We start from the raw sequence: 27,507 nt of genomic DNA, 5'->3' as shown, positions 1-27,507 counted from the left end.
TAGTTGCACATTTAAAAATAACTAAAAGAGCATAACTGGATTGTTTATAACCCAAATTATAAATGCTTGAGGGGATGGATACCCCATTTTTGATTATGTGATGGTTACACATTACATGCCTGGATCAAGTCATCTCATGTGCCACACAAATATATACATGTCCTATGTACTCACAAAAATTCAAATTAAAAAAAGGAAACCCTTTACCTGGGGTTTACCTGCAAAACCTAAAATAAAGAGTAAAAAGTAAAAAAAAAAAAAAGCAAGAGAAAAGAGATTCTTCACATACAAGGGAACTCCTACAAGGTTATCAGCAGATTGCCCAGCAAAAACCATGCAAGCCACATAGGAGTGAAACCATATATTTAAAATGCAAATGAAGGGAGAAAAAGAAAAAACGTTGACAACTAAGAAGACTATACCTGACAGAGCTGTTCTTTAGAAATGAAGTATCAAAATCTTCTCAGATTAAAAAAAAGTTGAAATTTTTAATCACTAGACCTGACTTACAACAAATGCTAATGAGAATTTAAGTTGTAATGGAATCCAAACTTACAACAAAATTATAAATCTTACTGAAAATCATATATACATAGTCAAATTTAGAAGGCTATAAAATTGTAATTATTGTGAATGAATTAATCACATTTAATTCTGGTATAAAAGCTACAAGAAAAAATTATTAAGACTACATATAGCTTCAATAATTTGTTAAAGGGTATACGATATAAAAAGACGTAGAGTGTGACATAAATACTATGTTGAAGGGAATAAAATTGTTTAATTTTTCTATACATAGAAGCTAACTTTTGCTTGAGGCCAGGAGTTCAAAACTAGTCTGGTCAATATAGCAGGACCCTGTCTCCTAAATAAGTACATAAATAAAATTAAATAAAGATCTCAGAAAGCTATTTAGTCTTTTAAAAAAAGAAGCAGCTGGGCCTGATGGCTCATGCCTGTAATCCTAGCACTTTGGGAGTCCAAGGCAGGTGGACTGCTTGAGCCCGGGAGTTCAACACCAGCCTGAGCAACTTGGCAAAACCCTGTCTCTACAAAAAATATTAAAAAAATTAGCCAGACATGGTGGCATGTGCTTGTAGTCCCAGCTACTTGGGAGGCTGAGGATTGCTTGAGCCTGGGGAGGTCAAGTCTGCACTGAGCTATGAATGTACCACTGCACTACAGCCTGGGTAACAAAGCAAGTCCCTATCTATACAAAACAAAAAGCTAAATTCTTATCTGAAGCTAGATTTTATAACTATGAGATGTTTTACGTAAGTTTCTTGGAAATTACAAAAAAAACTGTAGTGGTTATACACAAAAGAAAAAGAAAGCATATAACAACAAAAACAACAAAAATTCAAGAAAATACAAAGGAAGACAGCATGAAACAATTAAAAAACAAACTACTAAATGGTCAGAAAACTGTAAGAAAATGGCAGTAAGTTCTTATCAATCAGTAATTCATTTAAATATATAAAGATTTAGTTATCCAATAAAAACACATTGCTATAGTTTGAGCATCCCCTCCAAAATTCATGTTAAAATTTAACTGACATTGTAAGAAAGTTAAGAAATGAGGCCCTTAAGAAGTTATTAGGTCATGAGCACTCCACTCTCATGAAAGGATTAGTATCATCATTTCCACAGTGGATTAGTCATCACGAGAGTGGGTCTATTATAAAAGTGAGCTCTGGTGTACACCTTCCGTCATCCTCAAGACTTTGGTCATGCTGTGATGTGGAAATGTGATTCTCATCAGATGGGAATGACATGCTCTTGGACTTCTTGGCATCCAGGAGTCTGAGCTAAGTAAATTCTATTCGTTATAAATTACCAACTCTGGGATATTCTGTTATTGAAGCAAAAAAAAAAAAAGAAAACATTCACAAAATGTCGGAATAGATTTAAAAAGTCAACAATATGCTGTGCACAAGAGACTTATTTTAGATTTAAGGACATACATAGGTTAATGGTACAAGGATGAAAAAGAATATTCTATGCTAATAATAACTAAGAGTGTAGGAGTGGCTATAATTACATCACACTAAATAGACTTCTAGAAAAAAATCTGTCAGAAAAAAAGAATTTTATTATATTGTGATGAGCCTAATTTGTCAAAACATAATTAAATATATATATGTACCAAACATTGGAGCACATAAATATATAAACACATATTAACAAAACTGGAGAAAGAAACAGATATAATAGGGGACTTTACTGCCCTACTTAATACATCAGTCAGACAGAAAGCTAGTGAAAAAATAATGTACTTGCATTGCACTATAAAATTGCACCTAACAGACATGTATAGAACATTTCATCCAACAGTATAATTTATATTCTTCTCAAACACACATGGAACATTCTCCAGGACACATCATAAATGTGGCCCACAACAAAAACAAACAAGTCTTTTCATTTTTAAAAAGATTGAAATCATATCATGTTTTTTAAATCACAATTTTCTAAAACTAGAAATATAAGGAAAAGTAAAAAACTTACAAATATGTGTATATTAAACAACATGCTTCTGAACAACCCACTGGGTCAAAGAAGAAAAAGAAAGAAAAATCACAAAGTATCTTGAGAAAACTGAAAATAGAAACAGGATGTATCAAAACTGAAATGTAACAAAAAATGTTCTAAGAATTTTATAGTAATATATTTTTATATTAAGAAAAAAGATCTCAAATAATGAAACTTTAATCCTCAAAACACTTGAAAAATAACTAATCCCAATGTTAGCATAATAAAATAATAAAAATTAGACCTCCAATACAAATAAATTAGATACTTAAAAGACAACAAAAAAGATAAATGGCAGAGAAATAATCTACATATAAAAAGTTTCTAAATCAAAGGTTTTTAGAAAAGGGAGGAGAGTAAATGCTCTTCCTTTATTTTCCAGTTGGAAGACTAAGTCTTTCATTTCTATTTTGCACTTATATTTACAATAACCACATCTGAAAACTCTGCTTCGAACTCATGGACATCTGATTTCCAGCATGGCCTGAATTTAGGCGCCTGCAGGGTAACCGTGGGCATACTGTCTTCACAGGAAAGAGGGTTTGTGGGGGAAAAAATGCAGAATAGAAAAGGTGCTATCAAGAACCCATGGGTGAGGGTTGGTGCACAGTTGGTGAAAGAACTGGTTAGTGCTACAGATACTGGCCCAGGCAGGACAGCTCTGACTTATAAATGTGTGCGTGCAGGGAGATAAGATAGTCAGGATAAGATCCAGAAGCCTAGGCTACTGCAGGAAAGAAGTTATTGGTGCAGATTCAAGATCTGGGAGGTAGAAAGAAGCCATGAATCTTCTGGACACTTATGTGGCCTATTAGTGGAAAACTCTAGAAACAGGTTTTCTCAGCACAATTCCTGAGTGAAGCTTTGTCTTGAAAGAAGCATGGCCGTACCATTGCTTAGCATGTATGTGTGTGAATGTGCAGAAATCACATTGTAGCAGCAGGGTGGAGAGACGAGTCTGCCCTCAGAACTCCTTCCTTTTAAGTCCTCAGTCCCCTTTGACCCTGGAGGAGACCTAGAATCACAGGAGAATTCACTGTGTGACAGCTTGTGTGAAAACAACAACAACAACAACAACAACAAAGCCTCTCCATTCTACAACAGACCCAGTGTCTCCCTCCAACCAAGACTGCTATGATATCTTAACTTTTTTAAGAAAGGGTCTCACTTTGTCACAAAGGCTGGAGTGCATGGCTGTGATCTTGGCTCATGGCAGCATCAAGCACCCAGGGTTCAAGCGATCCTCCTGCCTCAGCACACCCCCAGGGAGCTGGGAATACAGGTGTGTGTCACCGTGCCCAGCTAATTTTTTTGGATTTTTGGTGGAGATGGGATTTCACCATGTGGCCCAGGCTGGCGTTGAACTCCTGAGCTCAAGCAATCTGCCCTCTGTGGCCTCCCAAAGTGCTAGGATTACAGGCATGAGCTATCACACCTGGCCTGATATCTTTATTCTAACACCAAATATATGGAGTTTGCTGAACACCAACCAATCCTCCAACACCAACTGGGTGTCCAACCACTCAATTCTGACAACACCAGGGTCAGCATAGACCCCACTGGCTCAGGGCTTAGTCCCACAACACTGCTTCCACTCCACGTGCCAGTCACAAGCCCCAGGAACCCATCTATACTTCAGAGCAACTGTCTATAAATCATGGGCTTCCATAACTCCCTCCCTCAAGTTAAAGGATTTGATAAAACTACTCACAGAACTTGGCAAAAACACTTTACCTATGTTTACCAGGTTATATTAGATACAACCCAGTAAAAGCCAAAAGGAAAAAATGTATAGGACAAAGGAAAAGCAGGGAAAACATGAGGTGGGCAGTGAATCATGGTAGTTAGACTAACATCTCTCAAATCCTTTGTGTTCTGCAAGAAAAGCTTACTGCAAAGAAATGCCCTTTTCATTATGACTTTTATGATGCTCCCTCTTTACATATCACAAATTCACAGATTCTACATTCTCATTTTTCCCTCATAAACAATTAAATATTTTTGTCTTCAGTGTTCAAACAGAATACTTGCTAACCAAACTGCTCAATTTTTTCTCCTTCCCCCAGGCCACTGGACTATGCTCCACTTTCAGTCTGAGCCAGCATACAACGCTCTTGACGCCTCTCCCAAGAACAGGCTGACTTCAGAGTGAAACATTCTCTAATCTTGAATCTGATTTTGCTGTTCTCCATTCTGCCCTCTCCCATCTTCTTTCTAATCTTGTTTGCTCCTCCATATGAAAAATAGCCTTTATCTGCCTCATTTTGGAGATGCTTGCAGATCTTATGCTCGGTGCTTTTTCCATTGCAATACTCCTTAAAATAAAGTCACTTCTTACCTACATCAGAATTTGTTTTATTTGATGATATCTAGAAACAGCCCGATGACAATAATAATTACACCCTCTCAGAGGACATCACAACCCTCCTCCCTTCCCAACTCTCCTGCATCTGCCTGTGGATACCCAGCTTTCCAGGACTCTGTAGCTTCTCAGTATAAAGGCTCCCTTCATGTCTAATTTGAGCCAGGCTGGGACACCTGCCAGAAAGGTTCCCAGGAAGAAACTACTGGGCTATTGATGACCTCCTTTGGCAGGGTCAAGATTGGCCTTACCCTGCAGTCTACAGGCTTAGGTCTCTGATTCCCAGTCAAGATTATTCACTTAGTTTTATATAAAAGAACTCAGCGTTTAAAGAATCCAGCAAAACTCCTCCAACTCATTGCTTATGTTTATAGGAGGAAAAGAGATTGTAAGGCACTTACATTTTATACTTCAACAAGAAAAGCCAAAATATCTATTTCAGACAATAAACATGTCTTTTAGGTATTATTTCCATAATAACAAATAGGTAATCATACATGAACATTAAGGAATGTCAAGTCCTATCCCATAAAATTTAACATTAAATTCAGACATCCAGATAACAAGATACAGAGCAGACATTCATTATCACAAATTCTCTACCATGCAGAAAAACTGATATTTTGGCACATCTCTGTAAATCACCAATTTATCTACCAAAATTTCTTCTAAAACTGTATTCACTTCTCCACAGCCATAAAGGAAGAGAACTGTTTCCTACTTTTGTTTATCCAGTAATATTCCCATAACTAAGCCCTGAGGTTCTGTATGAAACCACTCCCAAAATGTACAGATCTCAAAAACTTATTACACACTCTCAAAGGAAAAATGAAAGAATTTTTAACAAATAAAATATGTCACTAGACATTTTTAAAATTCACATTCCTATTTTTCAAGCACTACTAATAAAATGCATTGTACAGTTACTAAAAGTGGAAGTTGAAATAAGTAAACATTTTTTCAAGATGACAAACACAAGGAGTGGCAGTACTGGCTGGAATGATGATATGTCTGAGTCAAGTGTCATATCGGGCTGAATGTCTTATGATGTACATCCTCCTACTTCATCTTTCTCTCTGAAATACTCAATGACCAAGAGCCTCTGCACTGTGTGCCTCTGTGTGCCTGGAGTGCCTATTATTTATTTATTTATTTATTTATTTTTGCAGGTCCATGCACCATCTTGCTAGAATGGACTTTCATTGTCTTCGGGGATACTATCTTTTTCTCCCTTCACAATTCTGAAAAAATCCAGATGATAGAAATGATTTCTGCCTTTCCCCTCAATATCAGAATTCCATTGGCTGAACAGCAATGCATCTCTGAAAAATGGAAACTGGATTGGGAGAAAGAAAATCTTGGACAGGCATGGTGGCTCACGCCTGTAATCCCAGCACTTTGGGAGGCCGAGATGGGTGGATCATGAGGTCAGGAGATCGAGATCATCCTGGCCAACATGGTGAAACCCTGTCTCTACTAAAATACAAAAAATTAGCCGTGCATGGTGGCGCATGCCTGTAGTCCCAGCTACTTGGGAGGCTTAGGCAGGGCAATCGTTTGAACCCAGGAGGTGGAGGTTGCAGTGAGCCAAAATTGGCCCACTGCACTCCAGCCTGGGCAACAGAGCAAGACTCTGTCTCAAAAAAAAGAGAAAATCTTAATGCCACAAGGATGTGGCTTTTTGAATGAAGTGTAAACCACAAGAGTGCTCTGAGCACCAGGGCACCCAGCTGCTTCTGAGAGGGTCCACCACACACCTCAGGCCATCCACTATGACGAGATGCTGCAGTAACTGTTATGCCCTAACCACTCCAAGAGACATGGCTACCATGGGCATCTGGGATCTTCCCCAGACAGTTCTGAAGCCTAGGACCAGGAAAAGACAACAGGATGGCTGAGGACAAATTACCTTGTAAAGTTGGGAACCTAAACCCAAAAACATTCTCATAAGATGTCTGCATCTGAAGAAGACAAAAGAAGAGGCACAAAGGATACACACTTTCACCACTGGTATTCAACATAGTACTAGAATTGTTAGCTAGAGCAATAAGAAAGAGAAAAAAAAAAGGCATCCAAATTGGAAAGGAAGAAGTCAAATTATCTTTGTTTGCAGATGATGTGGTCTTAGTACTTGGAAAAACATAATTCACTAAAACACTAGTAGAATTGGTTAGTCAAGATATAAGATTAAAAGTCAGCCGGACGCGGTGGCTCACGCCTGTAATCCCAGCACTTTGGGAGGCTGAGGCAGGCGGATCACCTGAGGTCAGGAGTTTGAGACCAGCCTGGCCAACATGGTGAAACCCCGTCTCTGCTAAAAAAAACTACAAAAATTAGCCAGGTGTGGTGGCTCATGCCTGTAGTCCCAGCTATGTGGGAGGCTGAGGCAGAAGAATTGCTTGAACCCAGGAGGCAGAAGTTGCAATGAGTGGAGATTGCACCAATGCACTCCAGCCTGGGTGACAGAGTGAGACTCTGTCTAAAAAAAAGTGTGTATATATGCTAACAGTGAACAATGTAAAAACAAATCAAGAGAATAATCCCACTTACAATAGCCACAAATTAAAATTAAATACCTAGGAATTAAGCAAAGAGGTGAAAAATCTCTACAATTAGTACTATAAAACACTGATGCAAGAAATTTAAAGACAAAAAACTGAATAATATGTTATGTTCATGAATAGGAAGAATCAACATTTTGAAAATGTCCATACTACCCAAAGCAATCTACGGATTTAATACAATCTCTAGAAAAACATCAGTGACATTCTTCACAGAAATAGAAAAAACAATCCTACAATGTAGACAGAACCACAAAAGAATCAGAATACCCAAAGCCATTGTAAGAAAAAAGAAACTGAAGGAATCACAGTATTTGACTTTAAATGATACTACAGAGCTACAGTAATTACAACAGCATGAAACTGATCAGTGAAACAGTAGAGAGAATGCAGAGACATATCCATATATCTACAACCAACTTATTTTTGACAAAGGTGTCAAAAATATATACTGGGAAAAGGAGTCTTCAATAAATTGTGCTACAAAAACTAAAGATCCATATTCAGAAGAATGAAACTAGACCCCATCTCTTGCCATATAAAAAAATTAAAATGGATTAGAGACAAATCTGAGACCTCAAACTATGAAACTCCTACAAGAAAACATTGGTGAAGCTCTACAGGTGAAGCCCAGGAAACTGGGGAAAGATGTCTTGAATTAATACCCCACAAGCACAGGCAACCAAAGCAAAAATGAAATGGAATCACATCAAGTTTAAGAGCTTCTAAACAGCAAATGAAACAATTAACAAAGTTAAGAGAGAGCACATAAAACGAGAGAAAATATGTGTAAACTGCCCATCGGAAAAAAAATAATGAGAATATGTAAAGTGCACAAACAGCTCTACAGGATAAAATTGAATAATCTGATTATAAATGGGCAAAAATTTGAATAGACATTTCTCAAAAGAGGGCATACAAATGACAAAAAGGCATATGATGAGGTGCTCAACATCATTTATCATCAGATAAATGCAAACCAAATGACAATGAGATATCATCTTACTCCAATTACAACAGCTCTTATCCAAGTCCGGCAATAAAAAATGTCAATGAGGATGTGGAGAAAAGTGAACTCTGGCACTGTCTTGGTGGGAATGTAAATTAGTACAACCACTATGGAGAAGAGTTTAGAGGTTCCTCAAGAAATGAAAAATAGAGCTACTATATTATCCAGCAATCCCATTCCTAAGTAGCTACATAAAAGAAAGGAAATCAGGACATCAAAGAGATATTTGTACCTCCATTTTTATTGCAGCATTGTTCACATTATCCAAGATTTAGAAGCAACCTAAGTGTCTATCAACAGATGAATGGATAAAGCAAATGTGGTACATATACACAATGGAGTACTTTGTTTTTTTTTTTCTTTGAGATGGAGTCTCCCTCTGTTGCCCAGGCTGGAGTGCAGTGGCGTGATCTCGGCTAACTGCAAGCTCTGCTTCCGCCTCCCGGGTTCACACCATTCTCCCGTCTCAGCCTCCCAAGTAGCTGGGACTACAGGTGCCCACCACCACGCTTGGCTTTTTTTTTTTTTTCTGAGACGGAGTCTCACTCTGTCGCCCAGGCTGGAATGCAGTGGCGCGATCTCGGCTCACTTCAAGCTCTGCCTCCAGGGTTCAGGCCATTCTCCTGCCTCAGCCTCATGAGTAGCTGGGACTACAGGTGTCCGCCACTACGCCCGGCTAATTTTTTGTATTTTTAGTAGAGATGGGGTTTCACCGTGTTAGCCAGGATGGTCTCGATCTCCTGACCTTGTGATCTGCCCGCCTCAGCCTCCCAAAGTGCTGTGATTACAGGCACGAGCCACCGCTCCCGGCCTTGTTTTTGTATTTTTAGTAGACAGGGTTTCACCATGTTGGCCAGGCTGGTCTGGAACTCCTGACCTCAGGTGATCCGCCTGCCTCGGCCTCCCAGAGTGCTGGGATTAAAGGTGTGAACCACCACGTCCAGCCAATGGAGTGCTTTTCAATCATAAAAAAGAATAAGATTCTGTCATTTGCAACAACATGTATGGAACTAGAGATCATTATGTTTAGAGAAATAATCCAGGCATATAAAGGCAAACTTTGCATGTTCTGATGCATTTCCTGGAGCTAAAAATTAATTTCATGAAGCTAGAAGAACGATTGTTACAGAGGCTGGAAAATATAGTAGGGGGCTGGGAGGAAGTGAGGAAAGTTAATGGGTTAAAAAAAATTGGAAAGAGTAAGATTTAGTAGTTGCTAGTACAACAGAGTGATCATAGTCAAAAGCAATTTAATTGTACATTTTTAAATAACTAAAAGAATGAAATCAGATTGTAAAACAAAGGACAAATAGTTGAGATAATGAATACCTATTTACCTTGATGTGATTTTTATGCATTTCTTGCCTACATCAAAAATCTCATGTAATCCACAGATATATATATATAGCTACTGTGTATTCACAAAAATTAAAAATTAAAATAATAAAAATATCAATTTAAATTGCAAAGCTTAAAAATAAAAATCATTGGTCCTCATTTCTTCATAGGTATATGACCTTAACATCATATTGATCACATTGCCTTTGTGGGAATTCCAAAATATAGTTAAGACTGTGTACTACTTTACTTTAGCAAAATGCCAAAAACATGTAGAAGAGAAGAAAAATTTTATTAAAATTTTATTATGGCCGGCACAGCCTTACTTCCTGCCAATACAGCATGGTCAACAATGAGAAACTTCCAACTGTATGCTTTCTCAGGAGAGAAAGATAAACACAGAATATGTGCCCACATTTTTGGTTTTTGGGGGGCTGTCAAAGATGGGTTTTGTCTCCCCTGACAGAGTGCTGAAGAAAAAGGTGGTATACTTTGGATGACAGCAGCTATGCATATTTTACACTACTGAAAGAAGCAATCCTAAAGATATATGAGAACTAAAGAGGCCAGAAGTGTTCAAAAATTGTCAAAAAGAGGAACAACATGAGAAGCATCATACATCCTGATTTTGAAAACCTATTATAAAGTTATGGTAATTGAAATACTTTGTAACTGGATCAAAAAAAGACAATGCCAGTGAAACAAAATAGAACATGTAAATAATCTCTTGCATATATTATCAAATGAAGAGTAATTTACACATCCATCATCCATATTCATTGTAGCATCATCTACAAAAGCAAATATGTGGAAAGAACAAAGTTTTCTTTTTTTTTTTTTTTGAGACAGAGTCTCGCTCTGTTACCCAGGTTCAAGCAATTCTCCTGCCTCAGCCTACCAAGTAGCTGGGATTACAGGTGCCCGCCACCATGCCCAGCTAATTTTTGTATTTTAAGTAGAGACGGGGTTTCACCACATTGGCCAGGCTGGTCTCCAACTCCTGACCTCAGGCGATCTGCTCACCCAGGCCTCCCAAAGTGCTGGGATTACAGGCATGAGCCACCATGCCTGGCCTAAGGATGCATTTTTGAGACTTTATTTATGTGCAAGAAGCCAGGCACAAAAAGATAAATACTATATAATTCCACTTATGTAAGATACCTAAAGTAGTTAAACTGCTAGAAATAGAAAGTAGACTAAACTGTGTCGGGGCTAAGTGGAGAAGAAAATGAGTGTTGTTTCACAGATGACCTGTTAGAACACAAAATAACTCTTATGTTTTAAAACTTTATGACCTAGGTACATATGCAGGTTTGTTATATAGGTAAACTTGTGTCACGAAGGTTTGTTGTACAGATTATTTTGTCATCAAGGTATTAAGCCTAGGACGCATTAAAGATTGAATTACACAATGCATCCTTTCATACCACATGGAATCAAACTAGAAATCAAAAGCAGAAGCAAAATTGCCAAATCCAAAAATATGTGAAACTTAACAGACTCTTGAACATACTCTTCTTTGTCAGAAGATTTAATATTTTTAAATGACAATACTACCCACAGTGATATTCAAATTCAATGTAATCCTGATGAAAATCCAAATGATACTTTTTAAAGAAATATTTTTAAAAATTCTTACATTTACATGGAATACCAAAGGACAACTGTTAGCCCGAACATTCTTGGAAAACAAGAACAAAGAGGCACAACGCTTCCTTTGTTTAGAACAGATTACAAAGCTACATAAATAAAAATAGTGTGGTACTTGAAAGAAGACAAATAGTGATGGAACAGAACCCAGAACTTAAAGCCAAACCATGTTTGTATATATGCTCAAATGATCTTCAACAAGGTTGCTATGACTGCACAACAAGAAAAAGACAGTCTCTTCAATAAATGGTGTTGGAAAACTCTGTAACTACATGGGAAAAACTGAGATTGGGTCCTTCCTCTGAACCATATACAAAAACTGTCTTGAATGAGTTAAATATTTAAATGTCAGAATTATACCTATACAATCTCTAGAAGAAAATACAGTAAGATTATGACCTTGGTCTCAGCAATCTTTCTTTGCATACAACATCAAATATCTGAGCAACAAATTAAAAAACTCAGAAAAATGGGACATTAAATTTATCTGTGCATATTAAAATAAACATTTTGTAAGAGTCCCACCTAAGAAGAAAACAAATTAAAAAGCATATATTTGACAGAAGCTAACATCCAGAATAAACAACTTCAAGAAAATCAACAAATAGTAAGTAACATGATTAACAAATGAACAAGATAAAAATGGTTCTTCAAAGATGAAATGCACACAGCAAACAATTATTGAAAAATATTTCCAATCTTTAGCAAAATGTAAAGCAAAACCACAATGAGGTATTATTGTACATTAATTAGGATGGCCAATATCAAGCAAAGAAACAATGACAAATGTTGTCATTTGTCATGGAGGAACTGAAACCCTTGTGTACTGCTGGTGGAAATAAATGTGATACAACCATCTGAAAAATGTATAAAGGTTCCTCCAGAAATTAAAAATGAAATTATTATATGACCCAGTAATCCCACTCCTTTTTTTTTTTTTTTTTTTTTTTTTGAGACAGAGACTTGCTCTGTTGCCCAGGCTGGAGTGCAGTGGCGTGACCTCAGCTCACTGCAACCTCCGCCTCCTGGGTTCAAGTGATTCTTGTGGCTCAGCCTCCCAAGTACCTGGGATTACAGGTGCACAGCACCACACCTGGCTAATTTTTGTATTTTTAGTAGAGACAGGGTTTCACCATGTTGGCCAGGCTGGTCTTGAACTCCTGACATCAAGTGATCCACCCGCCTTGGCCTCCCAAAGTGCTGGGATTACAGGTGTGAGCCATGGTGCCCGGCCCCACTTCTGAGCATCTATTCAAAATATGCAAGGTATACCTGAAAGAAATATTTGCATATCCATATTTACTGCAGCAATATTCACTGTATTAGTTTATTCCTGCATTGCTATAAAGAAATACCTGAGCCTGGGTAATTTATTTTAAAAAGGAGGTTTTATTGGGTCATAGTTCTGCAGCCTGTACAGAAAGTGCAGCAGCTTCTGCTTCTTGGGAGACCTCAAAAAGCTTCCAATCATAGCAGAAAGCAAAGGGACAGTGAGTCATCTTACATGGTGGGAGCAGGAGTAAGAGAGATTGAGAGAAGAGGTGCCACATACTTTTGAAAAATGAGACCTCAGGAGAAGTCACTCACTACAGCAAAGACGGTATCAAAGGGGCTGGTGCTAAACCATTCATGAGAAGCCAACCCTTGACCCAACCACCTCCCACCAGGCCCAGCTCCAACACTCGGGACGGGAATCCGACATGAGATTTGAACGAAAACGCAGATCCAAACGACATCATTGACAAAAGCCAAAAACTGAAAAAACTCAAACATCCTTCAATGGATGAATGATTTAAAAAGATGCAGTTTATACACACAATGAAATATTCTTTAGCCCTCGATGAAAATATCTTGTGAGATGCTACAAGAAGGATAAATCTTAAAGCCATTATTTAAAGTGAAATAAGACACCGACAAAGTGACAGTGTATGATTCCACTTTTATACAATATTTTGAGTAGTAAACTAGGAAATAGAAGTAAAAACATGCTTGCCTATGGTTAGGGTTGTGAAACCTCAGTGGAGCCAGAGATCAAGGAGGGTTATTTAGAAAAAGCACGCCCTCACCCAGGTGGCTAACTCAAGGGCACATAGACATGGCTACAGACAAGGAAATGGCACACCAAGCCTGGTGTTACTGAAGATTATGAAGCGGTTCCGCAATCTTTCTCAAACTCCTCTCAGCTACAGTCCACAAGTGGTCCTTCCCATTAAGAGACCTGCAGGGAGACACACCCAGCCATAACCCTGGAGGCAGGCTCGTGTATCTTGGCCTCAGCTGTGCTCCCTGAACCAGCCCTGTGACTCAGTTCTAGCTCTCACAGTCACTCTGTGGCTAGTTGTACACACTCAGGGACCCACATAGAGACTTCTGAAAACTGTTCCCAGGTAGTCAGTAGAAGCCAAACCCATTCATACACCTGGTATTTGGCCCATCATACGCAGACAAACTTCAAACCCTACCTTACTGCCTGCCATATAATGTCCTCAAGGATATTTAATGTTTCCATGGCCCAGAAAGAATCCATGACTGTCCAAATTTCTGGTAACACAACCATCAAAGGCAGACCCCACAGCAGACCCAGCAGCACCCTTGTGACCCAGCTACAGTCCTTCTCTGCAACCCCAGAGGTAATCTCATCAGCCTGTGGACCAAACAAATGGGAGATCTTTACCTGTCAAAAATAGTTTATAGAAACTGTAATCATTGTTAGATCCTTCAAATGTACAGACACAGGGCTGCTTCAGAGACTACAGCTGAGGCCAAGATATGCAGGCCTGTCTGCAGGGCCACAGCTTCTATCTTATTACTGGAAGTTTCTTTCAGAACAATTCGGCAAGGAAAAGGACAACAAAGCTCTCCAGCTTGGAAAGGAAGTAAAAATGTTACTGTTTGTAGATAATATGATCATGCATATATATATAAAACCCTAGAGTAAAACAAGAAAAATTGTTTGAACTAATAAATGCATTCGTTAAAGTATCAGGATACATAATCAACATACAAATACTTGCAGGTTTTTTTTTTTTTTTTGAGACGTGGTCTCACTGTGTTGCCCAGACTCATCTCAAACTTCTGTCCTCAAGTCATCCACCTGCCTTGGACTCTGAAAGTGTAGGGATTACAGAAATGAGACACTGCACCTGGCCCAACATAGAAATATTTGTTGCATTTCCATACAGTAGCAACAAACTTTCCAAAAAAAGAAACAATTTCCATTTGCAATAGTATAAAAATAAGAAACTTAATTAAAATAAATTTAACCAATGAAGTAAAAAAATTATACATTAAATACAATAAGATTGATGACAAATTGAAGTAGACACAAATAAAGGAAATATATTCCATTAGGATAACTAACACTGTCAAAGTATCATATTATCCAAAATGATCTATAGATTCAATGTGATCCCTATCAAAGTTTTAGTGGCATTTTTCACAGTAATAGAAAACACAATTGTAAAATTTAAGTGTAACCTTAAAGAACTTTAAATAACCTGAGCAATCTTGAGAAAGAACAATGCTGGGGCATCATACTCTTTAATTTCAAATTTTATTTAAAGGTTATAGTAATCAAGAGTATGGTATGTGTATAAAAACAGATACAAAAGCCAATGGAACAGAATAGGGAGCCCAGAAACAAAACCAGAATACATGGTCAACTAATCTTTGAAAAGGCCACCAAGAATATACAATGCAGAAAATACAGTCTTGTTGATACATGGTGCCAGAAAAACTGGGTATCCACAAGTGAAAGAATAAAAGTAGAATATTTTCTTATACCATACCCCCAAATTAACTCAAAATGAAACACTTAAATGTAAGACATAAAACCTTAAAACTCCTGAAGAAAACATATAAAAAAAAAAACCTTGTTAATATTGGTCTTGGCAATAACTTTTTTGATATGACATCAAAAGCACAGCAACAAAAAATACAAACAAATGGGACTGCATCAAATTGAACAGCTTCCACACAGCAAAGAAAAAAAATTTTTAACCCTACAACATAGGAAATTATTTGCAAGCCATATATCTAATGAGAAGTTCATATCCAAAATGTATGAGACACTTCTGCAATTCAAAACAAAACAATAATAATAACCCATTCAAAAATAGACAAACCATACATACAAGGGAAATCTGTATGCTGTTAGTGAGATGTAAATAAATAAAGTCATCATAAAAAAACAGTAAAAAATAAAAATGGAAATATCATACAACCCAGCAATACCACTTCTGGGCATCCTACCAAAGGAAATAAAATTTGTACCTTGAAGAAAGATCTTCAGCCCTCTGTTCACTGTAGTATTGTTTACAATAGCCAAAATATGGTATGTGTGTGTCTATATATAGACAGTAGAATACTATTCCGCTGGAAAAGAAGGAAATCTAGCTATTTACAACATGGATAGACCTGGAGGACATTATGCTAAATGAAATAAGCCAAACACAGAAAGACAAAAAAACTCCTTGTTTTAAGTTAGATGAGAAATCTAAAAAAGTACACTCATAGAAGCAGAGTGTAAAATGGTGGTTGTTAGTGCCCGAGGGTAGAAATATGAGATGTTCAAAGAGTACAAATTTTTAGTTATAAGTTGAGTAAGTCTGAGAAATCTAATGTAAATTAGCATTAGATTAGCCAAATAGCATCGTGTTTATAGTTAGTAATACTGTAATGTATGCTTACAATTTGCTACTAGAGTAGATCTTAAGTGTTCTTACTACAAAAAAAATTGAGGTACTAGATGTGCTCATCAACTTGACTGTATTTTGTTTCACAATGTATATGCATATCAAATATTACATTGTATACATTAAATATATAGTTATACAATTTTTATTTATCAGAAAAATCCATGTCACACAAACACAGATGTACAGTAAGTACTCACTTAATATTCAAAATAGGTTCTTGAAAACTGCATCTTTAAATAAAACAATGTTGCTATATGACATTCAAATATAACCCTTGTTTCTATCAATTCAACTATAGTAATTCTGCCTCTGAGTTTAAGCGATTCTCCTGCCTCAGCATCCTAAGTAGCTGGGATTACAGGTGCATGCCACCACACCCAGCTAATTTTTTGTATTTTTAGTACAGATGGGGTTTCACCATGTTGGCCATGCTGGTCTCAAACTCCTAACCTCATGATCCGCCCACCTCAGTCTCCCAAAGTTCTGGGATTACAGGTGTGAGCCACCGTGCTAAGCCAAAATTAGTTTTCTTAAACAACATGTTCCTTCACTTACAGTTTCCATGAAACTATCAACAATGTTAAGTGAGAATTTACAACACACATATATAACTTATATGGGTGGGTGTATGTGAGACCCACATTTTTATAGAGATATCAATAGATCTCAATGACAGAATCCCAGTAGGCTTTTTTTTTTTTGAGACGGAGTCTCACTCTGTTGCCCAGGCTGGAGTACAATGGCGCTATCTCGGCTCACTGCAACCTCAGCCCCCTGGGTTCAGCGATTCTCCCACCTCACCCTCCCGAGTAGCTGGGATTACAGGTGCCTGCCACCATGCCCGGCTAATTTTTCTAATTTTAGTAGAGATGGGGTTTCGCCATGTTGGCCAGGCTGGTCTTGAACTCCTGACCTCAGGTGATCCGCCCACTTCAGCCTCCCAAAGTGCTGGGATTACAGGCATGAGCCATTGCACCTGGCCCCCAGTAGGCTTCTTACTAAAAGTATAAGATAATAGTTATTAAGAAATAATAATATACACTTAGCAGTGTTCTAAGCTAGTTAATGACAGTGCATTTAAGAAATCTTGAAGGTGAGTAGATACTTTAATCAAGTGGTGTCCAATCCTATGAATGTAAGAACATTTCACTTATCTGTTGCAGTAGATATCATAAAAATTATTTATGAACTTTTTTTTAAAGCTCATCAGGTATCATTAGTGTTAGTGTATTTTATGTGTGGCCCAAGAGAATTCTGCTTCCAATGTGGCCCAGGGAAGCCAAAAGGTTGGAAACCCATGCTTTAAACTATATTATAATTTGAAAATTTACACATATAGAGTTTAAATTACAAATCTCAGTTTATACTAAAACAATAACATTTTGAAGTACAATCAACAATACATTTTTCATATTTAGGAAAATGCTTATCATTCTTATAAAATTGCTAAGAAAGAATTTTTGTAGAATTAAATTTGCAATAGGATTAAAAATCACTAAGCAGAAAAGGTGCAACATCTGTCCCTAGTGTTCCTGGGATTTCTGAACAAAATTCCAATATGTCCACTACTTGCCTTACATATTTAGGCATGATACAAAATCAATATTTGAAAAAAATACGTTAACATAGAGCTCCTCAATAACACAGTTATTCCTATGTCTCCAAAAGCAATGGAACAGCAGTCAGATCATGCAGCCCCTTATAAGTGATAAAGTGGACATTGGCTCTCCCTGTAAACTTGAAGGGAGATCTCTAAAGAAAAAAGAGGGCTGGGTGTAGTGGCTCATGCCTGTAACCCCTGCATTTTGGGAGGCCGAGGCAGGTGGATTACCTAAAGTCAGGAGCTTGAGACCAGCCTGGCCAGCATGGCAAAACCCTGTCTCTACTAAAAATACAAAAATTAGCTAGGTATATTGGCAGATGTCTGTAATCCCAGTCACCCAGGAGGCTGAGGCAGGAGAATTGCTGGAACCTGGGAGGAACAGGCTGCAGTGAGCCGAGATCACACCACTGTACTCCAGTCTGGGTGACAGAGCAAGACTCCATCTCAAAAAAAAAGAAAAAAGAGAATTCTTAGAAGATTTAACAGCATGGGGCTGAAGATGCCCCTATTTGTGAACATGAGAAAAAATGCAGCCTTTTCAGAAATTATTTGCATTGAAGAAGAGCTTTCCAAACTACATTTTAAGGCCTGACTTCCTTCTTCGCCTTTGGTCCCCTTGCCTGTGTCCTCTCCTTCATTCACTCTCACCTACCTGGGGCTTTGGCTACTGTCTCATGTGTCTTCCCATTAAAGGGCTCTTTTCTTTGCTCCAAACAGGTGATCAGGTCTGAGTTAAAGAGAGCAACACCTGTTTTATTAAAAAAAAAAAAAAAAAAAAAGTAACGTGACTATTGCTGAAGATTCTCCAATTACCAACCTAGTACTATGCTAAGAAAAGAGAAATTACAGAAGATTCTAGAAAATTAATCCAAAAATTGTTTCCTGATAGGCTCTTTAGAATATTTAAGTGTTTTAAATCTGTGGGTTCTAAGTTCCACTACCCAGTACTACTGAATCAAAAAAAATTGGTACAAATTGGATTTTAAGATGTGGAAAACAATATTTTACAACACCGAATTTATAAAATTACCACTAATCTAGAGTGAAGGACAAAAATTCCCTCAATAAAAGAGAAGGTTTAGGTAAAGATGAAACATCTTAAAGATTTTTTTTACACCAGCAAACTCCCAATTTTTTCATGAAGAAACAAGGTGAAATTAATTCACGCAAAGCAGAAGCTCCCAAGAAACATTCTACAAAGGAAAAAAATAAAACTCTGAGGGAATATTAGGAATTACACATGAAAGTTATCCTCACCCAGGGAGACCAGGTTTCTGTAGTTCTCCAACATCACATCTCTAAATACATTCTCTGCTGGGCAGGATCCAGACATTTCCACTCTTCTGGGGAGAATTCTATGGCCACACCCCTGAATGTTAAGAGTTCCTGAAGACACATATTTATCAAGTGACAGAGTTTTTTTTTTTGAGACGGAGTCTTGCTCTGTCACCTAGGCTGGAGTGCAGTGGTGCCATCTCAGCTCACTGCAAGCTCTTCCTCTCAGGTTAATGCCATTCTCCTGCCTCCACCTCCTGAGTAGCTGGGACTACAGTCGCCTGCAACCATGCCTGGCTAATGTTTTTTTGTGTGTGTTTTTAGTAGACATGGGGTTTCACCATGTTAGCCAGGATGGTCTCGATCTCCTGACCTCGTGATCCACCCGCCTCAGCCTCCCAAAGTGCTGGGATTACAGGCATGAGCCACCACACCCGGCCAGTGACAGAGTTCTTAAATTGACTACAGGAGAAATGAGTTAAGGGAGCTAGTTCTGACTGTAATTATCTGATAAAATAACTTTCAACACAGTCATGTTCTCTAAAGTATTCTATAACTCTTAGGAAAAATGATGGCATGTGAGCAATTACTGTTGCTGCAATGGAAATATGGGCTACACTGACCTGCTGCTACCAAAACCAAGCAAAGTAGGCCCTGTGACTTCCTGGAACAAAGAGTAAACTCACCACTCATTAAAGTATCTGGAAGCCCTCATGCTTGACCCTGCCCTCACTGTAGAATCATGTTTTAATTTAAAAAACAGGGATGTTTCCACCCAGAACAATAGACAGGATCTGTGGGGAGGGAACAAGTGACTGTTTCTCTTCAAACAGTCCATGTGATACTATTAGAAGACTCAGCTGAGAGTCACTTAGCTAAGCACTGGCTTTCAAGCTTCAATGTGCATATAAAGTATTTGCTTTTCTAGGCCTCACTGTAAGTGACAAAATTCTACAGGTTTGAAAAGGGTCCATGATTTATATAGCTTCTTATAGCAAGTCTCCTGTTAATGCTGATATTCCTCCCCCTAGATCCATTATAGTACCACTCAGCTAGAGAAAGCAGGCACAGCACACAGGGTCCCTTATCCCAACACAAATACTTTTCATCTGAAGACCACCAATCGTCATCCTGTAACCGCATTCTCTGCAGGCCCTTCAAAGGTTACAGAGGCTGGAGATGGTGGAAATGTCTGAGTAAGTCTGCATTTGAAAAACATGTGCACATGCATTAATGTCATCTTTATGGAGCATGTACTATGTGTGCAAGAGTATGTCACAGAGCACTCCGCTGGGAAGCTCACATTATGTGTGTTAATTCTCATAACATCCTGGGAGGTGGGTACTAAGTGTCCTGTAATTCCTAGGATTTAAATACAGGACCCAGCATTTCTATTTTTTCTTCCGTTTTCCTATCATTGATTTTTTTTTTAAAAAATGTATAGAATAGTTCAATATAAATAGATGGGAGAGAAACAGAATGGAAGTGTTAAGTGCAATTCAGAGGAATTTATTTTTGTATTTGTATTTACTTCAAGAATTGCAAACAAAACAAAACAAAACACTAAAACTGTAGGGATGGAGAACAGATTGCTGGGTATCTCTAGAAAACACTGGTTTTAATTTTATAAAAAAGAACTTAAGGCACAAAAGTATATAGCTTTTCCCCATTTATCTGCTTTTGTGTTTCAGGAAATTGGAAGCACCAGCTCTGGAGAGGCAGTAGGAGTAGCCACCCCAAACTCTGATCTCCTCTAAGCAGTTCTGTGAGAGATTTCAGTGTGGATTAGACCTGGACAAGATTCAGCAGAGGGTGGATCTGGGCAGGGTTGGGATAGAAGGTAGGCCCTAGGCTTCTGCTCTCTAGGCCACTAAGTATTTTCAGTTTTGTTTTTTCTAAGCCTGACCAAGAGAGATTTTATTCCCAGAGTTTGTGTAATTTTAATCTATTTTAGACACTTCCCTGTCTATATTACAAGATACATTAAGAAGGAATTTAACCAAAACCCTTATGTTTTTCTAGACCAATTATATTAGAAGCTAAATACTTATTCTTAGCAAGCTAAAAACAATGCAAATAATAACAACTTCTATTCTGTCCAGAATAGCCCTTCAGGTGGAGGCATCAAAACTCATAAAATAATAAAAGGGAAGTAACCCAAATGAAGCTTAAGCTTCCCATGCAGTTTCCATCTTTGTACTGAACACATGTTGCTGAATTCAACCATTTATTCATGTGCTCTGGACTGCAAGTTCCTTGATGGGAGGGACCATGACTGCTTCGTCTCTTTTTCTAATGACCATATGAAATAGAAGCAATTAGCTTATTGATCGGTTTGAGTCTCCAGACCAGAAAACTGGAACAACTCTTATCTGGTTATGAACCAATGAGATTCTTTCTGTGAGGGGATGAACAAACCCTTGATAAATCATTTCTCTTTCTCTGAAATGGAACCAGAATTAGACTTTCTTGTCAGACTGACCCCAGTCTGCACTGGACATCCTCAAATGTCTCAAATACTCACTGATGCTGGTGAGAGTGTCCTCAGTGACCCTGGGCTGAAGCCCCCATAGTGATCCAGGCAAGAGAGACTGAGACTGACTTTGTGGAGTGCAAACAGAAAAGAGAACAGCCCTGGTAGAGCTGCAGATCCTGGATCCAGATGTGATGTGCACTGTCCCTGATCAGCTAACTCTGAGACAAGAGGAAAGATGAAAGTACTCCAGTACCACAGTATACAGAATGGCATACTTGTGATTATGGCTCTGGATATTTTGTGGCCCTGACCTCCCACTGCTAAGGTGCTTGTCTACACTTACAGATTCTGCCACAGGATTCTGTTCACACCAGAAGCCTCTCACACAGGTGACAAGACCTGGAAAACTCAGACTCCACTCTGAAAGTGGGGTTTAAGAAGACTATGTTGACCTCTCATGATGCAGAAAATGCCTTCTGTGAGTTTTCTGTATGTCTTCAACCCAAAATCTGGCCCTGTCTTGTGACTCCTAGGCAGAAGCCAGCTTTTATGTGCAGATTCTAGGTGGGATAAATGTGCCTCTGCATTCTTGGGGATTACAGCAAACACAGTAAAACCAGAGAGAGCCTCTCATGGAGGCTCCTTCAAGACATTCTGAAGAATATTTTGACCTAAAAGGAAAAAGTGGGGTAAACATAAGTAGAGAGTTTATTTGGGCCAAAGCTTGAAGATTGCAACCTTGGAGTATAAAGCTGCCCTGAACATACACTCCAATTAGAAGCAGTTACAAGTGTATTTTTAAAGGCAAAAAAGAAGGCAGAGAGGGGACTGATACAAAGTTGTTAGACATTCCTATTGATTTATAGAATTAAAATTGGTTAGTGGCTGGCTATATACTAAGCCATAGAGTGTGGGTTACAGTGTCCACTGTGGTATTATTAGGTTACTTTATAGCCACTGATGGCAATAGCAAGGAATTTCAAAAAACAAATAGTTCAAAGAGGGGAATAGTAGGACTGTGATCGCATTTTAACAAGTCTCTGGGTCTGATAATTAAAAGAACTTGTATTTCTCAGATAAAAGTGCCATTTTTCTCTCAAATCCCAGGACATAAATTCAGAATTTGGAACTGCACATTTAGGTCCTGGAGGGCTGGTGAGCTATGGACATTTGTGGGCATTTGGGCAAGGGGAGAAGGGACAGAATTGAAGTTATCAGGTTTAATCAGTGCACATGTGTGATCCTGGTTGGGTGTATGGGCCCCATGATGTCTGAACCAGTGTCAGATCTGAAAATGCCAGGAGCACGGATGGAAGTAGAATAACTGATGGCTGTCCTGAAAAGTTATTTTTGTAGAAATCTAGTCTAAATGCTCTAGAAGTGACTGTAGATCCCAAATAGAGAGACCTTTTTGTTTGCAGATTTGTGGAGCACTTTGCCACAAAATTGTGGATTGTGGCTGGAATCCTTAGAAGGAAGGTTTTCTCTAAAGGGAAGCCTGGTGGGCACTTTGTGTATACCATCTGGTAATTCTGGACAGTGTTTGGAAAATACAACTAAAAGCAAAATCATCTCCAATCCTAAAATACTCTCCACAATAATAGAAGAGCAAGATAATGATTTATTTAATTAAACCAAAATATGATGTACATCACAGGCAAACTACTAATAGATTGCAAATACAGAAAGAACATCACCATTAGTACTCAAGTACAAGACATGACAGCACCATTTGTCATACACAGTTTATAATAACGTCAACTAGTAATTTGGGAGGTCATCTGGGTTTTCTAATTGGTAACATTAAAAACAAACAAACAAAAAAAACAAACACTTCCCATATCTTCATGATAGGATGTAGTTTTGAAATGTGGAGCCAGGTACCTGCTAAAGGCAGCCTCCTACTCGCCTACAGAAACTGTGGCATAGGGTGTATATTCTTGCTATTCACATTTCATAGCAATAGTTCCCAGGTCCTAAAGACAGTTTTGAGTCAAAAAAGACAAATGACCCAGTTAACTGACAAAAATGATTTACATATTTTTCAAAGAAGCAGAGAAAATGTTTAAATATAAAAGTTTTCAAACTAAATGCTTTAAGAAAAGGGAGAAGAGCAAAAATTCTTCCCTCATTCTAAAGAGAAAGCATTAAGCCTCTTCAAGAAAATGTTTAAATATAAAAGTTTTCAAACTAAATGCTTTAAAAAAAGGGAGAAGAGCAAAAATTCCTCCCTCATTCTAAAGAGAAAGCATTAAGCCTCTTCTGATTTGTATTTGTTCCTACAACAGCCAGGTCTAAAGGCATGTTCTTAAACTCACTAACATCTGAATTCTTGTAGCACATGAGGGATGCACCTGGGCAAACTGTGCACAGGAAAGAGGATTTGTGGGGAAGAAAAGAGCAGAAGAAAGGTGCTATCAAGAGCCTTGGGTGGAGGCAAGGCAGGATTGAGGAAAGGACTGGTTTGTGCTACAAGTTCAGGCCCAGGCAAGGCTAAACTCTGACTGATTCCTGAGTCCATAAAGGCAGAGGAGATTAGGATCAGGTGGTCCAGAAGCCTGGGTAGGTGAAGAAAACAGATTCCTGCTACAGATCTGGGATTGAGATGCGCCTGGAGTCTTCTGGGCACTGTGTATTCTTAGGAGGAAAGCTGCCATGGCCACAATTCCTGAGGGTAGAACCCTGTCCTTGGACGCGTGTAGCCATTTGAATGCCCAGTGGGCGTGCTCAGGAGTGGGTTAGCATAGGGTGGCAGCCGGCAGCAGGGTGCGGGGAAGGAATGTTTCTCAGAACTCCTTTCCTCCAAGTTCTCAGTCCCCTCTCTCCCCGGGGGGAGACCTGGAGAAAAAGGACAGTGCGCAGCAGGACAGTGCCTGTGCAGAACCCGGCCAGGTCTCCCGCGGACACCAGCGACTCCCCCCAGCCCAGGCTCAGCCATGTCTTTCTTCTGACAAAAAAACTTGCAGAGTTTCCTCAACACCAGTCAATGCTCCAACCCCAACGCGGTGTCCAGCAACTCACTAACGACACCACCCAGAGTCAGCGCAGACCCCACAAGCTCAGCGCTCTTCCCGCAGCTGCCCCGCTGCAGACGCCAGTCCCTGCCTCTGGACACCCATCTTCATTTCTGAACACCTGTCTACAAACCAGGGGCCCACACCCTCCTCAAGTTCAACACTGCGGCAGAACTACTCACAGAACTCAGCGAAGCGCTGTGCGCGCCCACACCAGCGTATTCTAAAAGATGCCACTCAGGAACAGCCACGCGGAGGAGGCGCACAGGGCAAGGGGACTGGTGGGAAGTGGGAGCGGGCGGGTGATTTGCTTCGCTTCCTCACACACCTCACAAAAGCCTTTCCTTCAAGACCCGCCGGCAGACCCCAAACCACGAGCCACGGCCGGCGCTGTCCCATTAATGAGTCCCCATTTGCTCACATGAACTCTGTTTCAATGGGGCCTCGATCTCATTCCGAACAGGGTCAGGTAGGGACAGGACCCCCGCGGACCACAGCTCCTCCTACGCGGACACCTCGCACGCGGCGCAGGCGTCTTCCAGATGAGGTCCTCCTCACCCCACAGCCCGGGGAAGGTGCGGGGCTGCGGGCGCAGAACTGCATAAGGAGGGCTGCAGGCTGGGCCAGAGCCGCCTTGCGGGGACCCCGACAGGAGCACGGGTCCCTCAACGGAGGGGACTGAGGACCGAAGGCTGAGCGGCAGCAGCGGGGACTCCGTTTGCAGACTTGGTCCCGCTGCCGCCATTTCCCGCTGGTTCCGATAAGGCCTCCCCCCACGTCGCCTCCAGACGCCCTGCCCGGCACACTCACCATTTGCCAGCTTCAGGGATGTCATAGAGTCCTAGCTACGAATCATCCAATACCCGCAGGTCACAGAGCGACTGAGATTGAGGCTGTGGCCGAATCACTGAGGCCTCCCTGAGGGGTGCAAGCATGGCGGAGACGCCGTAACCGAGCTCAGGCAGAAGCCTGACGCAAAAGCGGCGCCAGATTCCCGGATGCCGCCCCCTCCTTTGCCTGATTGGGCAGTTCTCAGTCCAGCGCCCTCATTGGATACAACTACTAGCTCTACGCCCTCAAGCTTTGAGTGACAGAATTCGAGCGACAGAAATTCGACCATACACTTAATGAAGCAAGACTGACAGACTCGTGTCTCCAGGTTCTTTCAGGCAGGTCTTTCTTTCTGTGCTAGGCCTGGCTCTGTTGGGGGTTCATTTTTAACCGTCTGTTGTGTGAGGTTACGTCCGTTTATAAATTGTGCACGCACGCGCACGCACACACAGACACACTTGTTCACAAATGGAAACAATATAATCACAACTATTTTAAAATTTTAGATTTTATAACCTTTCTGGCCTCTGGTCTTTTGAGTAGGACACCTGAGATTTGAAGGGAGATGCAAGTCTCTAAAAAATAAAATGTTAGCTCTTTGTGAATTTACAATTTTTTATTAGCCACATCCAAACTAATAAAAATAAACAAGTGAAATTGTTTATGATAATTGTAACCTATTGTATCCAAAATATTATTGTTTTAATACATGATCAATATGTAATTAGAAATAAAGTACATTTCTGGTCTAATTCTTCTAAACTCACTGTGCATTTTTTGTTTGCAGCACATATTACTTCAAACCAGCCACATTCCAGGTACCCAGTAGCTACATACGGAAGGTGGCTGCAACATTGAGTGCAGCCATGAGGGCTCTAACCTCAGGGAATTGAGGGCCTGGACACCCCTTTTCTGCTGGAAGTGAGGGAACAACCTCTCTACCAACTTTTCTTCTCAGGCTCAAGGGTGGGTGGGACAGTGCCCCTAGAGAGAGCAGAGGCTGCAAGCTTGGAGTGTCCACGTGAAGATCACGGTCTCCTAGTTGCTGTTTGGTGCCGGTGTGGTGGTCTTCTCAGTTCACCCAGGTTCAGGCTCTCGTCCCATGACCTGGAAAAATGAGGCAAATGGACACCAGAGAGTGAGAAAGCAGAGTAGGATTTATTAAGCAAAAGGAAAGCTCTCAGCAGCAAGAGGGGACCTGAAAGCAGGTTGCCAGAAATGGGGCTGAGTTATGGGTCTTATGTGGCAAGAACGAGGAAGTCTTCTGTGGGTTCTACCCAAATGGGACGGGTCAAGTTCCCCACCAAGGGTGTTGCATCTGCGCATGCCTGGGGTTGGCCACAGTGACTCCATTTTGGTTATTACCCGTGAGTGCCTAAGGGAAACTTACAGGGGAGAAGCTAAATCCACAATGCTAATATCATGTTAATGACTTTACAATGAGCTGGGTGAAGACAAGGAAATTTAGGTTGATTTATTTTGCCTATGTCTAAGCTGGGATAGTCCCATCTGAGCAACATCCTGGCATAAGAGGAAGTTCTTAACCACATTTCTTCCCACTAGCTACAGGGGCAGGGCAGGTGCGGTCCCACAGGTGCTTTTCCTCTCCTGAGACCCTCCGTCCCTATTTTCCTAACCAGCCTCTGACTGCCTTCTCTCTCAGGGGTTGAGCTGGTTAGAAATTTAGGTGGGCTCAGCTGGGCCATTCTTCTGGGCTCAGTTTGGCTCCTTCAGGTGTGAGTGGTCAGCTGCTGGTGAATTAGGTGGCTCTGCTTCTGGGAGTGAGCTGTCTGTAAACTGGCACACTTTGGCTTTTCTCAGCATGCTATTTTATCCTACAGAAAGCTAAAATGGGCTTGTTTTCATGGACATGGAAAAATTCTGAAAAAGATAACAGAAGCATTTCAGACCTTTTGAGCCTAGGCGCCAAACTGGCACACTGTCATATGCACAGCTTTGGCCTGTGCAAATAAGAAAGATTCAAGGTTTGGGAAACAGAATCTGTCTGTTGATGGGAACCACTATAAAAGCCATTTCCAAGAACATGAATACAATAAGAAAAATTTTTTAAATTTCTGTTTTTGCAATCTGTTTTGTTTTTTCTTGCACGTAAGGCTTATAAAACCATCCCACATCTACTAAGCAGCTGGCTTGGACTC

At 39.8% G+C, this 27,507-nt stretch overlaps 2 protein-coding genes across 2 annotated transcripts in view; one reads left to right on the top strand and one right to left on the bottom strand.

Annotated features, from left to right (window-relative positions):
* The window catches only part of LOC129035305 (zinc finger protein 595-like), an 84,504-nt gene extending 65,339 nt beyond the window's left edge, over positions 1–19,165 (bottom strand). The window contains 3 exon segments of the mRNA XM_054485567.2: positions 18,405–18,500; positions 19,010–19,061; positions 19,064–19,165. Coding sequence (XP_054341542.2) covers positions 18,405–18,500; positions 19,010–19,061; positions 19,064–19,150 — 235 coding nt within the window. The 5' untranslated portion in view covers positions 19,151–19,165.
* Positions 19,166–24,747: 5,582 nt separating this feature from the next.
* On the top strand, positions 24,748–26,092 carry LOC129035303 (uncharacterized). The gene is given in 3 exon segments (XM_054485566.2): positions 24,748–24,796; positions 24,799–25,160; positions 25,163–26,092. Coding segments are annotated over 3 exon segments (462 nt in total). The 3' UTR covers positions 25,214–26,092.
* The last annotated feature ends 1,415 nt before the right edge of the window (positions 26,093–27,507 follow it).

The sequence above is a fragment of the Pongo pygmaeus genome, chromosome 3 (genome assembly GCF_028885625.2).
Source record: "Pongo pygmaeus isolate AG05252 chromosome 3, NHGRI_mPonPyg2-v2.0_pri, whole genome shotgun sequence".
Lineage (NCBI taxonomy): Eukaryota > Metazoa > Chordata > Mammalia > Primates > Hominidae > Pongo > Pongo pygmaeus.
Note: the sequence above shows the minus strand (reverse complement) of the source record. Positions and strands in the feature narration are given on the sequence as shown.